Here is a 17,023-nt window from a genome sequence, read left to right as displayed (position 1 = left end):
ATCCACTCTCTTTTTCAGTGCCATTCTCATTACAGGATTGACTTTTTAAAGCTATTTCTCTGGCCTTCTGACAGAGAATGGTGCTGCAGCACAAACAGTAATGCAATAGATACAGAGCAAATATTTGTGGAGTTATTTTTGTGCAATTCTGTCAATCTCAAGAGAGGTCAACAGCAATTCTGACAACTGTTCATACTCTTGGGATTTATATTTATTTTCAATTTTAATGAAATAGGGTCAGAAACAAATCCCTAAAAGACTGAACCTGTTAATTGTCCTGAAGAAAGACAAAAGGCAGCACTCAAGGCAGTGCTTTCATTATGCATTCATAAGACAGTGGTTTTATTATGTTCTTAATGCTTTTTTTTGTTATTGTTCTAATTTCTCCTCTGGATTTGGTCATTCAAGGAATCTGTTGTAGGAGTTCTTTCACTGGGCTTTGCTACAAACACATATTCCCACTCTGTACTTTTTGTTGGCATGGGTTTTTTTCCTGTACTCTAAATATCTGAAAAAGGCAAATTCCTCTGAAATTTTTTTACAATGAGTTTATGTGCAAGAGAGTTTCAACGTAAAGTACTATATCCATAAGTCAGTTGCATGATTTCATATATGGACACATAAATATGGTACAAATAACCACTGCAGAAAAACCCTTCAATAGCTAGATTAAAGTACAAATAAAGAAGAGGGATGTCAAAACCATAGGGAGGTTGAGGGTGACGGTGACCTTAGATTTCATGCAGGTCTATATGAAAAGCCAGACCAACTTTCTCAGAGCATCATCCAGCTGAATTTTGCCACTAGGGATGGGCCATTCACCAGCACCAGTTTCTGTACTTAACCACTCTTCCAATGAAGAATTCTTTTCCTTAAGTCTAGTAAGATGCTACAGATAAACTCTGCTATTCATGACACACTGTCATATCCTGGCCAGCCAAACAAGATTTACCTGGGCAGCGGGGAGTTTTGTGGGCCACAGCAGTACCACTGATAGGACGACCATTGGGAGTGACACACCAGCAGTATCCAGTGTAACTATGGCACTGAACCTGTCAGAAACAACATGAACCACGTGCAGCTCGTCAGATATCCCACAGCAATCACACACGTGAGTACAAAAGACTAATCCAGCAAACCATATTGACAAAACCTAAAACAGGAAACCAAATTGGACCTAATCTCAGTCCTACATATGATTTTTTAGCATACAGCATATTTCAAGCAAAGTGTGGTAGGTCCTTCAGAATCAAATTGAAGAGAAAACTATTGAAATATGTGTTGTTTACACCCTATCTTAAATCAGTGAGGTGCAGGTGTTATAAAGACCTCACAAGGAAGTTTCTCAAGGGACACAAAAACTGTTCCTGAAACAAGCAATCTTGAGGTTTTTTCCACATAAAGAACATATTGTTCCACCCACTGAAGGAGCATGACAGAGTGCTTCTGCCAGCATTATTCATGTCTCAAACTGTCAGAAAGGAAACTCTTGGAATTCCACTTAGAAATCAATTGCATTATATTTCCTAAGGGCCAACATCACTTCCCTCACCGTCTTCTGCACAAATCCACAACTGAAATGCAGTACAGAGGTGGCAGAAGGTGATCCTAACTGGAATATGTATCACAGGCTAAGCTTCTAACTGTGTCCCTTCTGAATTCCATGATCTAAGCTAAGTAAATTAGTCTCAGAACATGTGTTTGGAAAGAAATTCAGTTGAGAATAGGGAAGAATCTTGTATGATTTACGCTTTAGCACTAAGACATGTACTCTGGTCGCAAGATTTCTGGTTCAAATCAGGAACAGATCAGAAATTCCAAGTATTTTCTCATCTAATCTGTATTCAGGGGGCTACAAGAATGACTCAGTTGCCTCATCATAGAAGAACAGGGAAGGTATTACACAAACAATAGTAATGTTTGGCTCTTTTGCTGGCCAACTCTGAAAAAAAAAAACAAGGACTGCACATAACATGGATTTTCCTTCAATTTTTTTGATGTCAGTGTTAACACAAATTACATTTAAATTGAAATTACATTTCTCGTCATTGCATTTGTCTCTTCTTTACCCTTTTCAAACACACATATTCTGACTTTACAGCCATGCAAGACACTAAATGAAAAATTTTCAACCTGACTATATGTGCCATCATCATTGCATTCTGGGATAAACACTTGTTGAAATTCTTTACGAGCTTGTTCCTGGGTATACTTCCTCTCAGCCACACATCTGGAAACATCTAAAGAAAAGAAAAAGACAAGTCAGTTGAATGATGCAATATGAAGAAAAGATGGCTGACCATCTGTATTCTGAAAAAGGAAGAGGGCTAAGAGATTCATGTAAAGAGAAACAATTTTAATCAGGGAAAATGTACCAACACTTGCATTGTTTTTAGGGAAGAAAACCAGTGAAGGATAATAATTTCTGGACAGTAATCCATAACTGGGAAACAAAATGGAGAGATGTCTAGAGATATAACCTTTCAGTTCTAAATGCTGCCAAAGAGCAGAAGCCCAAACAGGGTTTCTCCTCTCAATTTAACACAGCAATAGCTGCCACATTGCACCCATTGTACAATATTCTTTCAGAGCTGATGGCAGCACCAGCTTTCTGGTGCTTCAGGAAAGGCAAAGGAGGCAGCAAGAGCATAGCTTCCTTGTACTTCCTACTGAGAATTTACACACTGCTTACTACAGTTAGGCAGCAACCTCAGCTATGACTACAGATGTCCCTACCAAACTGGCAAAAAAAAATAAATTATACTGTAGAGCACAGGGACTTTTTGGGATGGTGATTCAATAATAATTTTGGACATGATTAATTCATAATATGCTAAAATGTGATGATTTAAACATGGCGCAAGTCAAGTCTAACACATGGTCCTTTTTTGTCCACTATGTGATTTCTTGCACCATTTCCTTCATTACCTGGTACTGGTGTCCACCCAAGACAAGTTAGCAAACCAGCCAGATTTAATTCAGTGGGGTTTCTATTGTCTAATAAATTATATTGTCTATTACATGTACTTTATTTCAATTAAGCAGCCAAGGGCTGAAAAAGACACATAACATAAGATTTTGTACCTTTTTTATGTTTAAAGACACTACAAATTTTAGCATGTTGCTGACGCAGAATAAGAACTGCTGATGCAAAATTGCTTGAGCTAAGCAATTTCAGGAAAAATGAGAATAGTAAGTGAGTTTAAGGTAGTATTAATGATTTCAAGATGTGACTGTAACATCCAAATTAGAATGATCTCAAACATACAAACAGAGAAATTTGCTGCTTCTGATCCTTGTTTTGTTTAAAGACTGTTTGACAGAAACTATCCAGTGAATATCTGAGACAGGAGTATTGGGGTGATTCGTTAATGCTTACGAAGCTCTTTGAAAGCACAGGGACAGGCTTTCTAGTCTATGTAAGATGCACATTGAAAAGAATCTAAACAGTGAGGCAACAACACTTGACAGGGTTTTGGCATTCCCAGGAGCACACAGCTGAGCCAGCTAAATTCTCATCCCCCAAGCACCCTCTCTGTGCCAGTATGATCCAGACATACATTCACAGAACCAGCACAGAAACTTCTTGGAACAGCAGAGATGTTTTTTACAGGATAAATCCTTCACTGGTCATCTCTACTAGCTTTTGACAACTCACCTGGTAACATTAGCATTAAAAAATCCCTTCAAGTCATAGGCAATCTGGTGTGGAAGTGTAGCATAATGAGGACAGAAACTGGTCCTCAGCATTTACATTTTGAAAACAAAATTGGGGCCCCTTAATTCTAATCTTCATATTTCCCTCCTGGTCTCAGATTCATGTGCTTTACTTCTGTGCATTACTTTACTCTTCTCACAGGAGCATTAGAGAGTTCATGTTGGTAATACACCCAAAATACAAATTGTTTCATTTTGAAAAAATAAAAAACTATATTTCAGTTTTAGCAATCTTAATTGTAGTATGCTCTTTCAGGAGGGATGCTTACAGATATGCAACGATACCTAAAATGATCAGAAAACTTCAAGCATCCAGAAACGTGAGAAAGAAAAATAACGAGGAACTGAATTAACTTGTACTCTGGTACTTTAATAGCTTGTTTCATCAGGGGAAAAGTACAGCCAACGTACTGTGCAGCTCAGGTAAAGTCTGTTAATGTGTTCACTGCCGAAGTTTTTTGGGTAAAAAAAAAGAAACATTTTATGCAAGGTTCAGTGTCGTAAGCCTTCTTCTGAGCATGGTTTGGTTATACAGTACTTAATAACATGTGGTTTTAATGTAGCTAGTATTTTAACTGAAAATAAATCACTCCTTTGTTGGACCTCTGTCCTCGTTTTTCTAGAATGACATGTGGTTTAAATGTCTAAAAGGAAAAGTGATATAAATTCCATCACATAAGGTCTCTGGTACAGTACCAACAGGGTTGTAAATTATCTCCAACATTTGAATTATCATGAAAACATGCCAAGGAGAAAGAGAAGTTCTCCAAAACTGTCCACAAACTTGTTCCTAAACAGCCCGATGCTCTAAAGGCCTCCTATTCATGGATGATCTAATATGCTTTAAAATCAACAATTACCAAATTTATTGGAATATAAAATTCACATTTGAAGTCTTACTTTGTATTTTATAACCATGGAAACATTTTAAAGCTGTTGGGCATTACTATACTTCAGTATGCTGAAAAAAAAAACAGGAGAAAAATCTCTTATCAAGTTAAGCATCTGAAACTGTGTAAAGTCAAAATATTATTTCCAGTTCCATTTTTTATTTTACCAAGATATTACCACAGGAGAATAACTATGGCACAGAAATGAGGCCCAAACTTGATAGAGGAAATGTAATAGGGTGATTAAGATAAAAAGAAGACATATAAAAACATTGATACTCAAAATATTAAATTATTAATTCAGAGGAGCTAAATCCCTTCCAAATAAAATAAATCACTGAAGACAAAAGAAGTTATAATATTTTTTGTAACAAATTTTTAAGATTACACCATCTGAGCATCTGCCTCTGTGTCCTGGTTGCAATATCTTCAAAATCTACTGTATAATTACAGACAATTTTTCCAAAGAAAAAGAATTCAAGATGTTTAAGGACTAGACAGTTATATAAATAAGAGCTGAAAAAGGATGAGGAAAATAAATTTGTGACATGCCTGGGAGAAAAGCTGAAACATAAGCTCACATCAAAATACCAGAAAAGAGAGAGCTGTAGGGAAATCTTGTAGCTCTTAACACACGTAAGTCATGGGCAAGATCCTAATCCATAGGGAAACAAACCTTTCACATGGCCATTGCTCGTGATCATTCAGCAAAGCCAAATCTGGGATTTGTTGTGCAAAGTCATTTGAGGGCACCCAGATAATTCTTGTCTACAGGCCCCTCTGTGCACCTTGCAGTAGTCTAACTAATGAAGATGACTCACATGAATCTCAAATTAGTAGGATGAGTGTAGGCTTATATGGTTTGTCAGAATGGGATTTATATAAATAAATAAATTATATATATACATCTAAGGGGATACCAGGAAACTCTCTCACATATGAATTCAACTTCGCTCTTTATCTAGAACAGGAATCATTCAGATCAGGATGGACCCTGATTATTTTAAAATGAAGACTGAGAATGAAAAATGGTAGGATTTACCTGGTACCTCTGTGCTGATTAATCAGCCCACAGATTTTGATTTTTCATCATGGACCCTGACCAAAGCAGGCTAAACTCTTTTGAGATGAGCAATGTCCCTCTGGTAAGAACCTGTGAGTAGAGGGAACTGCAAGGCTGCAAGGTGTTGGAAGGTTGACAAGCACTGTGCAATGCTATAAACGTATTTTTTTTTAAATCTGTTTTTGTTTAAATTTTTGGAACTGTCTAGTGGAGAAATAAGGGCCTTGAATCTGTTACTAGAATTCCCACTTTATTTCACTCCCTAGCTAAAGTATTAAATAAGGGAGCTAGTAGGCTCAAGCTGAAATCTGGTCCATGACCCTATGAAAAGACCATTAAGTTCTAAGACCTGTTAAAAACTGGCTGAAATAAGGCCTTATTTGCTTATAGTCATACAATGTGAAGACCTAATTTTGAAGATATGTATGTCCAGCTGTAATTTGGAATTATGGCAACTCAGTGAGACTTTATCCTCTAAACTCCAGGTAAATGGGTTTTTACATCCCAGAACCTTGTGGGGAATGGGGGAAAAAAAAAAAACAAATCCAAACTGAACAAACAAAAACCCAAAATAAACAAAAAAAACCTCCTCTCATAGAGGGTTCTACCCATGGCATAGAAATTGAGCAAGAATTTTACCTTAAATCAGCTCTCCGGGATGGTATTAGCTGTCAGACTGGTTGGTACAAAGCTCAGTGCATTGAAGCACAGTATGCTGATTAATGTGTTGATTGTACCCTCTGTGACTTAGCACCAGGACTGCAAAGGCAGCCAAAGGTTTGATAAGACAAACACATCTTGGGGTGTATAACTGAAGACAAAAATAGTTGTATGGGAGTGGACAGAAATACACAGAGCTGAGGAGAGTACAGAGTTATAGCTGTTTGGGCAGGTCTTTCTGAATTGCCCTGGTGACAATTTTGGCTTCCAGGGGAGACCACTGAAGAGAAAGCACAAGCAAAATATAAAGACATCTTAATTTTGTGCTAAGATTCTATATGCAACAGGGAAGACTTTCACCTATGAAGTGAAGTGAATGCTGGTACATTACTGCAGAATCTTCCCAAGATAGCACTGAAGTCAATAGGAAATTTTGGAAACAGAATTAATCTCACAAATAGCACCAGACTGACTTGGAACCAAACTCATTTTATTGGTAGTATTTCCAACAGTACAGCACCAAAACCACTGACCTTTGGGGAAAAAACATCCATCAAATTCAACTCTGCTGGCTAATCCTTGAATAATATATCATACAGAGAGAAGTTTATTACTGCAAAGTAGAAGTTTATCTTTAAAACAATGACACAAACTCATCAAAGGTGTAAGCACCATCTCTAGAGTGACATTCGATACTACTGAATTTACAGCAATTTTGGGGCTCTACAGGGAGATCTAACCCAGATTCTGTCTGGGAAAATAAACAGCTTGCCAAAAGAATGGATAAATCTCCTGCAAGAGTTTCAATTTAGTTCATCTGGTATTTCTTGGTTTGCTATGTATCTCAGTAAGAATAAAAGTACCTTTCTCAGTCTCAATTCATGGAGCAAACTTTGTTTGCTTTCAAAGAGCAAAGTGTGTGACATGACCTTGCTATGTATTTATGCATAAAATGCACTTCACAGTTTAGTATTTTATTGTAGATGAAATATTCTGCTGAACAGATAAAAAATATTCACTACTTTGTAAAAATTACATATAAACTGGTTAACTTATTCATTTGAAGAAAAAGTTCCCTTGACAGCTTTCTACAGACACTCAGAAGTTCTTACGCTGAAGAGAAAGCTTTTCTAAAGTCACATTGACGTGAACAAGCAGACCTTGTATAGATAGACATAACCCACGAGCTTCTCCCTATTTCTCTGTAGGTTTCCCTTGCTGCACCTCGATTATGCCAGAACACCTTTATACACTTACTTGTCCTTAAACTTTGAAACATGAAGTGCAACAAGCTGTTTAAAGTTAGCTGTCCACTTGAGCACTTTACAGAATTGTCCCAACAATGAAACAGAATTCACTTCTACTTTTGTGCTTCTTTCCCACTGCTATACCCTTTTGCTAACTTGTAGTGATGTGACATAAGTCAAATGGTCTTAATTTGTAGTTAATTTAGCACAAAGAAGTTTAATTCAGAACACAAGACACCATTTGGTTTATACGGCATACACTACTCACAACACAATAATTTCCCAGGTCAATGTATATTCTGCAGAACTGATCATGTTTAAAAACAAAGCAGATAAATAGCTGTAGCCTCTAGTGATAGATAAATGGTGAAAGTGTCAGTTTTAAAGATGCAGAGATATTAGTCTCTTGGGTTGGAAAGGATGTCAGCACAGACATTTAGCCTGACAGAGCCATAAAACAAAGACTTGCTGCTTCATGACAAGGGTTGGCCAACTCCTTCACTATTTATTTTTATTGCTGCTTTCTGATTCAAACAAAACATCAGAGCAATCTTAGCCTAAACTCTCCTCTATTGGCATCTAACAGACCCAAGCAGTGTGAGGTTTCTTTGTTGTTTTCTTTTTTTTTTCTTTTTTTTTCCCCCCACATTTTGCAGCCACACAGCAATTTAGATAGCTAAGCTCTAAGATAAAATAAGGAATGCTGTGCTGGATTTCCTCTTGGCACACTATTTCTCTCAGTTTTCTCTCAGTCACATTTGGAGAGATACAGTCTGACTAGAACTGAATCAAATGCTTGCAAGAGAAACTAAAGTTACAGCTTTCTGATTTTTTTGCCTAACAAAGGCTACACCACACTTTCTGAGCAGAGCAGAGCAGAGATTTGCTAATAGCTTAGAGAAGTCTAATATGAGTCAGCTTACTAATTCTTTTACTGAAAGTCTGAGAAGGCTTGCAACTGTTGGTGGTTCCTAATCTTCAGTGCAGTATTGTTTTTTTAGCACTTTCTACTTCACTTCTTTTAAGAAGTTCCTTTTTATGTTATCTGAAACTTAAATGGAAAATACATGAGCAGAAATGAAAATTTCACAAAACAAAACAAAAAGATTCCTTTCTTACAATTGCAGTAGTGCATATTTGATTCTAACAAGCTACATTTTTTGTGCCCAAGAATGTTCTTATATGCCTTACTTCTGTCCTTACTTCTTATATGCCTTACTTAGCAAATTGTGCTCGGTGAAATATTATCCAGAAAAATTGAGTACTTTAAATTCCACTTGCTTTCAGAGAAACATAAATTTTAACTTTATTCACTGAGTTGTTGAATATTTTGTTTCTCAACAATTTTAGTACAGTAGTTTGATGTGTATGTAACAGCTTGACACATGATTTAAATGAAGACTCAAAACCAAAATGATGTTGGAGCTGACAAGTGTTTCTCTCATGATTGCTAGCATCACAGTCTGGAAACTTGCAGTCTTCATGTATACTAAACACAATGTCTACAGTGAGAAAATATGCCTGAAAAATGAGGAGACAGCTCCTAGATAAAAGCATTTTAAGACAAAAATCTGCCCTATAATCAATTTCCCCCCATATGGTTTATTTAAAAAAAAAAAAAAAAAAAAAAACAAACCCCAAAGCCAGTACCACTTCTCAATACATTCTCTTTTCAATACTTTTTTTCCAAAATAATGAAAAAACCTGCATGACTCTTTTTTTTTTTTCCTCATAAACTATGAGAACAAAAAGAAAAGGGAGAGGAGAAAAAGGAGAGGTGAGAAGATATGAAGACATGTTCTGCTTTCAATCTGCAGACTGCGCAAGGTCTCAGTGTGTTCAGGATTATGTTTTAGAATGACACCTTGGTCCAGTCCAACTGTCACTCATTTCAGCTGGAAAAAGAACCAAACCTACTCACTTCATTTTTCTCTTTCCAGACGAAACATCCTGAGAGCATATTCTGCCTCCTAAATACAACCCATAAGGCTGCCTTCCAGGCAGCAAGTACACTGGCCAAGACAATGTCCCTGCCCACACACTGAGCTAAGGGACATTCTCAGGTACTGCAAGCAAATGCCAAGCTCACACCTGGCTGGCTCACAGGTAAACCTGAGCTGGATGGCAGACTGCATGGGAATACTAGATAAGGTGTGCACTCGGAAGCCATGTCCAGAATTTACAACCCAGTTCTTTAGCTAAAAGGCAACAGTAATGTTTCCCCAAATTATGCTTGGATTCATGAATTATGGGACCAAGCTTAATTTGTGAGCTCAAAACAACTACTGCCCAGCAATGCCTCCTTTCTCTTCACAAATGGAAAATTGTATCAGCATGTTTGTCCAAGGACAGTAAGGTACCCTAATTCAGATAATTTCAATTTGTTTAAGCATGTTCTTAATCCATTCATCAAATCATTGTACCCATAATTCAAATGGGTTAAACTTCTCACTATTTCTGAAAGCCCTACTTTAAAGAAACAAATGCTGAGTATTTTTTTCTTTTAGGAAAACAAATAGTAAAATACCTATTTTATGAGAAATCTCACTCATATTTTGATGTGTTTCAGTTCTTTATGTGAACTGTGAGATTGTAGATAGTACCTTTCATTATGTTTATGATAGCCCATAAAAGTACAGCATTTTTAAACAGTGAGGCTCTTTAACATACTATAAATGAATTAAACTACACATGAGCTATCTGGAGTTTCCAATGCAGAAAGGGGATCTACATAGTTATAGAATAACAATGACACTACTCTGTATGATGGCTTTCCTTAGTGTACTCACAAAGCAGTAAGTCACTGTTGGGGCCACCTCTGCAAATACTGAATACATACTCTGAGTGTCAGCCAGGCTAAATTCCAAACCCCTCAGAAATTAAATATCACTGTGTAAAGCTCCTACATTGTCATTTTCAGTTGAAGCATTCTCTCTTTTTCTTTTGTATAGATAATGCAAAATTTTCATAACAATAGAAAATTCCTACAGTGATATAAGCAAATTTTACAGAGTTATTTTGAACAGTTAACAAAGAAAAAGAGGGGAAAAAATCCCAAATCCTTGTACAAATGTACAATGAAAAAGACCAAACTACTTGTTTCAAGTAGTCTTACCTATAGCAATTTGTGACATATTCAGCTTTATTTTGTAAAATAAAGAAGCAGATCTTCACTTAACAATGCCTTTCCCCTGCCTGCTAGGGAAGACGATTTTAGCTGATGTTTTGTCCATTCCAGTTTCAATACAAGCACAGCCTTTTGGAGTAATCCATACTATGTTCCAAATCATGTAAAATCCCCCCAGCTACTGGTCCTACGGAAGAACATATTGATGGGCAACACTTCCTACTCATAAGGGCCAACTGCATCATTGGGGTTCTTTTGTAGACATGACACTTCTGCATGGTTGGTCCTATTTTCAAGACTAAGGAAGTTCAAGATGTACTTTTTGCATGCACTAACAAAGAATATCAAAGGATCTATTCTATAGGTTACAAAGCCTTCCTTTTGTGACATTCAGAGCTCTCCAGTCCCATCCTCACCAGCTGTAGTGGTAGGAATGAGTGCTAAAGGACTCTTCCCTGAGTTTATATTACTCATAGGAATAAATCCTCCCTGGTATGCATCAGGAGAGTCCAGTAAAGAGTACCTAGGCTCAGTTCTCAGGCTGAACAGTCTGAAGTCCCTGAAAGAAGGCACCTCTGTGCATGCTGTCTGCTGGTAACAGTCCTTCACCCATCTTTTTGCTGAGCCAGACAGACACAGTCCTCGGGAAAGCGCTACCTGGCCAGGTCTCAAAGTGCAACAGTGAGCACTCTACCACCTTACATGTGTGGGTGCTTCTACTGTGTTCTTGCACTGTTTAATTAATTTGTTAGACATAGTGCCTGTGTTTTTATGAGCAGTTTAATAGCAATCATATTGCTTTTCCACTTCTTGTATGTTTTGTTTCCTTGGTTATGCTGGTCCAGATTTGGACTGTGAAGCATTTGTGTGTGCATGTAGTTGATCCCCATCACAGGTGATATTTTCACAGTCCACCTAACACAAATAGTATTTCTCAGCTGTCAACATACATTTATTTTTTAGATTCATAATCTTGTTGCACAGTAAACGTCTGTGTCGAGCAAGTGGCAAAACTCCAGAACTTCAGAGTTAAGATTTTTTTTGGAAAAGTATCCAAAAATGTGTATAGTCATCTACAGTGTACACAGATTTTTTGAGACCTTGGAAACTGCAAAAAGCAAGCTAGAAATTTTATAAGATTTTAACTTCTTATAGCATTTCCAAGCTTACCAATGGATTCCAGCATCGCCTGGAAGTGGAATTAAAAAAAAAAATTACTAAACTAATGTCTGCAGAAAAAAACACTATCAGAACAGTCTATTTTGTTGGTTTTTTTGTCAAAGGTGAGTTTTTCAGAACTGAGTGGAAGGTTTCACAGTTCATTCATTTTCAGGTTTGTTTAAACTGTTTTGATCTCTGCTATAGACATCAGGAACTAAAACAGAAGTGCAAGGGGAAAAATGGTTTAAATGCTACCAGTTTATTGTGATCTTTTAAGATCTAGGATGTTAAAATTGTTTCCTTTGCAATGCTGAAGAATTACCTGGGCTGAGCACTCTTACTGTGAATGAAACTTGAAATAGAGAGGAAAGCAAGCACATATAAAGCAAACTATCCCTTTGTGATTTTGGTGTTTAAGTAATCAAAACCAAACAGATGAGAAAAATGTTGAGAACAGGTGAGAAAGAGGAGAAAGAGCCAATCTAAATTTGGTTTTCTAGGGAAAAAAGAAACAGAGAAAGCAGACATCAGTCTGTTCAAACTTCCTTATGGATATAAAAACAAACCACAGTTCTGTATATATAAACAAGAAATGATGGACTCAAAATTATTCCAAAAGGTTGTCAACATAAACTGTCAAGGTCTTTAGATTTCTTTTGAATAGACTGAACTAAACAAAGAGCTAGACACCATATTTTCAACTAATTAAAATGGAACCTGGAAATATTTAATTTTCAGAGAAGATTTTTGTGAGCTTAATAATGATTTTTACCTCAAAAGAAGAAAGGAGGAGACAGATACAGATTTAAGACTGCCTTTTCTGCCTTTTCTGAACAATATCGGATGAATATCAGACATCGATTTAAAGTTATGAGACCTATAGCAGGAATAATCTCTTTTCTCCCTTCAGAACTTACTCATGCAAATGTGTGTTTCTCTCCCTTTTTCCTGCACTAGTAACCTCAAAATCTCCTTCAGAACCAATGCTTTATTGGGGACTTAGGGTGGGTGTCTCTTTTTTTAGGGGGACAGATGAACACTTCCAGCAGGATCTGCTTCCATTCCAACATGGAATGAAAGCAAATTCTGAAACCTTGAAAGTTGTTCTGAAATGAAATCATCACTTTTTGGTTAGTTCTACTAAAACAGCCCTCTGCTTTTTCATCAAGCATCACCTGCATCAACAAATTTCACCACTCAAATGTAACTGTCTCAAAAGAGGTCTTAATCTGAGGATTTAGCTCTTTCAGAATGTTTGATGAGACTATCAGAAGTAGCTCTAGTAATGCTAAAACTGAAACTGCAGCTTGGCCAACAAGTCATCTTTCTCTTCTCTAAAACTTGTTTTTACAGCTTGAAATACTTCTGATAATTGCAGCCATGGGTAGGAATAAAGATATTGGTCACTTCGAAATTTAAGACTGCTTTGACTGAATAAGAAATACCATGAAAATGTAGAATTAAAAGAAAACCAGTCTCTTGCTGATATTGACCAAGTATATTATTGGCAAATATGTGTCTATTACCATGCAAAGGAAAAATATTTAAACATTAGGGTGATGTTTGTATTAATTTAATTGTAAGATTAAAAATATTTGATTGAGGAGAACACGAGTATTTGCTATTAACAATGCACTGCCTATGGTGTCTAATTCAAGTTCTACAATTGTACTGGCACTCTATTCATTAATAATAAACAGTAAAAGAGCAGTTCTCCAAATTGCAGTTACTGACTGCGGAAAAATTTGACTGCACCACTGAGGACACATTTAGTAGAGTAATTCACATCTTTACAAAAAAAAATTCTTGCAGATGATATTTTCAATATGGTATAAAAAAAATAAAGAAAAACTCTCAAAACTAATTTCCATAAAGATGTATAATGCTCTAATATATAAAACGAACAAATACAAAGTGCACAATAATTCTCTCTGTCATTCATGAGTGTAATAAAAGCTTTGGCTCAAGTAGCTTCATTATGTTATCCTTGTTCACCAAAGTAAATAGATCCATCAGGTAATACAATGGTTTACTATGAAAGGGCTGAAGAATGAGGATACTATTTCATCTAGGCAGAAGATGAGACAGAATGTCTCTTTGAAGCAGTCTTGATGCTTCATAGGTTTTCTGGAGCTAATGGAGAGAGATGATGTGGAAAATTGCCTCCTACAGGTTGAATTGGTGTGGTCTCTGGGGTTTTCCTCCCCCCAGCCCCCACGTCCACACCCTGCCCCTCTCTTTAGACAGAGAGAAAGGGAAAGTAAATCTTTATGATCACTGCTATTATTACATTTTAGAAAGAAGATCATTGTGGTGGGAATCACCTTACACTTCAGTAAGGAAATGCATTCTCTAGCACCACGCTACTCTAAAAGTGAAATGATTTGACAACGGATATTTTGTAGGTTTGCGTGTCATACAGTTTCTCTAAACAGAGATCAGAAGTAAAAGAATGGATGACAGGAATGCAGGAATGGCCTGTGAGAGCTCTATGCATTACACAGTTTTTTTTTCTCCTTCTTTTAATTGAAACCCCCTCACCACCACCCCCCTCTAAAGGACTGTAGTTTGGAAATGCAAGACTTAATTTGACTATCTCTAACTCAAAATACCAAAGTGCCGAAACCTTGCAAGATAACAATCTTAAGAGTTTCTCTGAGCTTGCAAGTAATATGGTCCTTTAGAACAAGGACCTAACCATGCAGTTTCCTTAATAGTAACTAACTATAGTATAAATGGGTGTGGGCATCATAATTTTGATGAAGACTCAAGATTAATTTATCTTTACATAGCGTAGTGTTATAGAAATAACAGGGTGGATTTCAACCTACTTGTTTTAGAAAAATCTTCAAGTCCAACACTCCTAGTCTTCAATACACAGATATTTCCAAAAAACAATTTTAGCGTCTATCATTTTTCATTATGATCAAGAGAAACTTTGATTTCCTCACCTTTGCAATTGCCTCGGTAGGCTATTTCCAGCTGAGGATCTTTGCATTTTGCTCGTTGAAATTCACAGCGGGACAGAAAAGTTCTTCCATCAGATGCACAGAGTGATTTCTGAGGGGAACCTGCACAGTCCAGGCTGCATTCTCTGTCTTTATCTTGGTCCACTCTCAAAAACTAGAAAAATAAAAAATTAATGCTGTAGGAATGCTATTTCCATGTGAAAATTGTTCTGTGATTTCCTTCCCCAGGGAAGACACAAATATTACCCAAAACTGAAAAGAAAGCTCTGCCTTTTTAGTCTATTCAAATACTAGCTGATTCATTATATCTGAGGTTGTTCAGTTGCTGCTTTGAAATGGCAGTTACTGCAACATTTCCATAACATACATGAAATGCAGTATCACAATTAGGAAGTCTCTGAATCTCCTTCAATCAGTATTAAGCTCAAAATAAAAACAACAAAAATGGTTATGGCAGAAACATTCTTCACAACAAAAATGAGACAGCAATGGAAACTTGTCTACTTTATTAGATATGTATTAACTATTCTACAATAAAAACCTGAAAAGTCTGTTCTAAGACTCAAATAAGATTTAACATAAATATTCTCATTGTGAATTTCAATGCTCCTCTTTTTAGTTCTGCCTCAAAGTCACATTGAACCCAGCCTAACTGTTCATTTCTCCACCCCCAAGACTGCAGACAAGGCTTGTGAGTTTGGTATCATCCTTGGCTCCGTGAAAAGCAGGAGCTCCTCACCCTGAAACATGCTGCCAGAAGAACTAATTGGTTCTGATGCCATTATGTGCCAGCCAAACACAAAGGCAGACAAAAGCAAAGATAGTACTTTATCTTCTGAGCTCTTGAAAAGCAGGGATTAGGAAGAAGGTGAACTCAAGCAAGTCTTCAGATGAATTTCTCTATCCTTTTGCTTTTTCTGAACAAGTATGACATATAGCTACCAGGAGGCAATCATTCTCCTGAGCCTTAAAAGGTGCCCAAGAAAAGGTCTTCATCCAGCTGAAGCACTGTTTTCATTGGTGCTACTTCATCATCATAAACCTCAGACACAGAAAATTTTGAACTTCAGATAAGAAACTAAGACAAGTAGGTGGAAAATTTCAAGAAAAAAAAAAGAGGACAAAGAGCAGTAACTGGGCTAAAAAAATAGTAAAAAAAATTGCTATGTATAGTTTTCCTGAATTTTATTACACACAAAAAATGTATAATGAGAGTTATAAATCTCCATACTCTTCATACTTAAGCCATGGTCTATTTGCATTTCCTATCACTTAACATGAAAAAATACAGATGTCTTTCTGGAGAGCATGCCCCAAATGGAGAGATTATCTCAAAGGTATCCCCTTAAAATAATAGTAATTCTGGATTTTTACCAGAATTTTTATATTTTAGTGGTGCACTAAGATAAAAAAGGAAGCTTCCTTTTCCCAATGTTTTTGAGCAATTTTTCATTTTAAAGAATAATTAGCTTCAGAAGTAAATTACTCACAAATTACACACAACCCCCAAATCTTTCTTCACGGAATTTAGCTACAGAGTTCCAGAAGTGAAGGATAGATGCTCCTTCTCCCCATATTTTGGTGTTATTTTGCAGATCCTTCTTGCTGACAGAAATTAATAATTAGCTGAGCAGCATGGGAAGGGAGAAAAACTAAAGTCATCTTCCTTTACCCACAAAATGAGCAACAGTAAAGACAGGCACCCATGACTCTCAACAACCTACAAATCATGTTGGTCTCCAGGGCCTGCGTGGGTGCCCTTATGAGCTGCAGTGTGGGAGCCCTGGTGAGATCCTCCAAGCCTCTCATTCTTGCCTGGGAGGCATCTGGAGGACTCCAGGTTTAGGCCTAGTTAGGACTACAAAAAGGACTTTTCAATGAAAAAAGGACCACATGGGGCCCCTGGCAGAAAAATTGGATCCAGTCCTCTGCTTTGCCTTGGATTTCCTCAGTGGATTTGGTGATGGCAAGTCAAGTGATCTCCCTCTTTCTGTTTTATGAAGTCAGGATCTGAGTAGAGCCTTTCTATATGTATACGACTACCCCTCTGTAGCGGCTAGGCACTTTGCCACCCTTAATTTATCCTCAGCAGCATCCCTGTTGAGCAGAGAATTATTTTTCAAAAGCACAGAAAGGCTTTGTGACCCACAGAAAATCATGTAGTAGACCGGAGAACCAAACACAGGCGG

At 37.0% G+C, this 17,023-nt stretch overlaps 1 protein-coding gene across 1 annotated transcript in view; it reads right to left on the bottom strand.

The window, feature by feature from the left end:
• SMOC2 (SPARC related modular calcium binding 2) overlaps positions 1–17,023 on the bottom strand; it is a 108,273-nt gene that overhangs the window by 78,479 nt on the left and 12,771 nt on the right. The window contains exons 3-5 of the mRNA XM_008923614.3: positions 14,817–14,988; positions 2,134–2,240; positions 953–1,052 (exon numbers count right to left, since the gene is read on the bottom strand). Coding sequence (XP_008921862.1) covers positions 953–1,052; positions 2,134–2,240; positions 14,817–14,988 — 379 coding nt within the window. The remainder of the gene's footprint in view (positions 1–952; positions 1,053–2,133; positions 2,241–14,816; positions 14,989–17,023) is intronic.

This window comes from Manacus vitellinus, unplaced genomic scaffold, assembly GCF_001715985.3.
Source record: "Manacus vitellinus isolate BGI_N305 unplaced genomic scaffold, ASM171598v3 scaffold_37_pilon, whole genome shotgun sequence".
NCBI classification, from domain to species: domain Eukaryota; kingdom Metazoa; phylum Chordata; class Aves; order Passeriformes; family Pipridae; genus Manacus; species Manacus vitellinus.
This window is presented reverse-complemented; position numbering and strand designations above follow the sequence as displayed.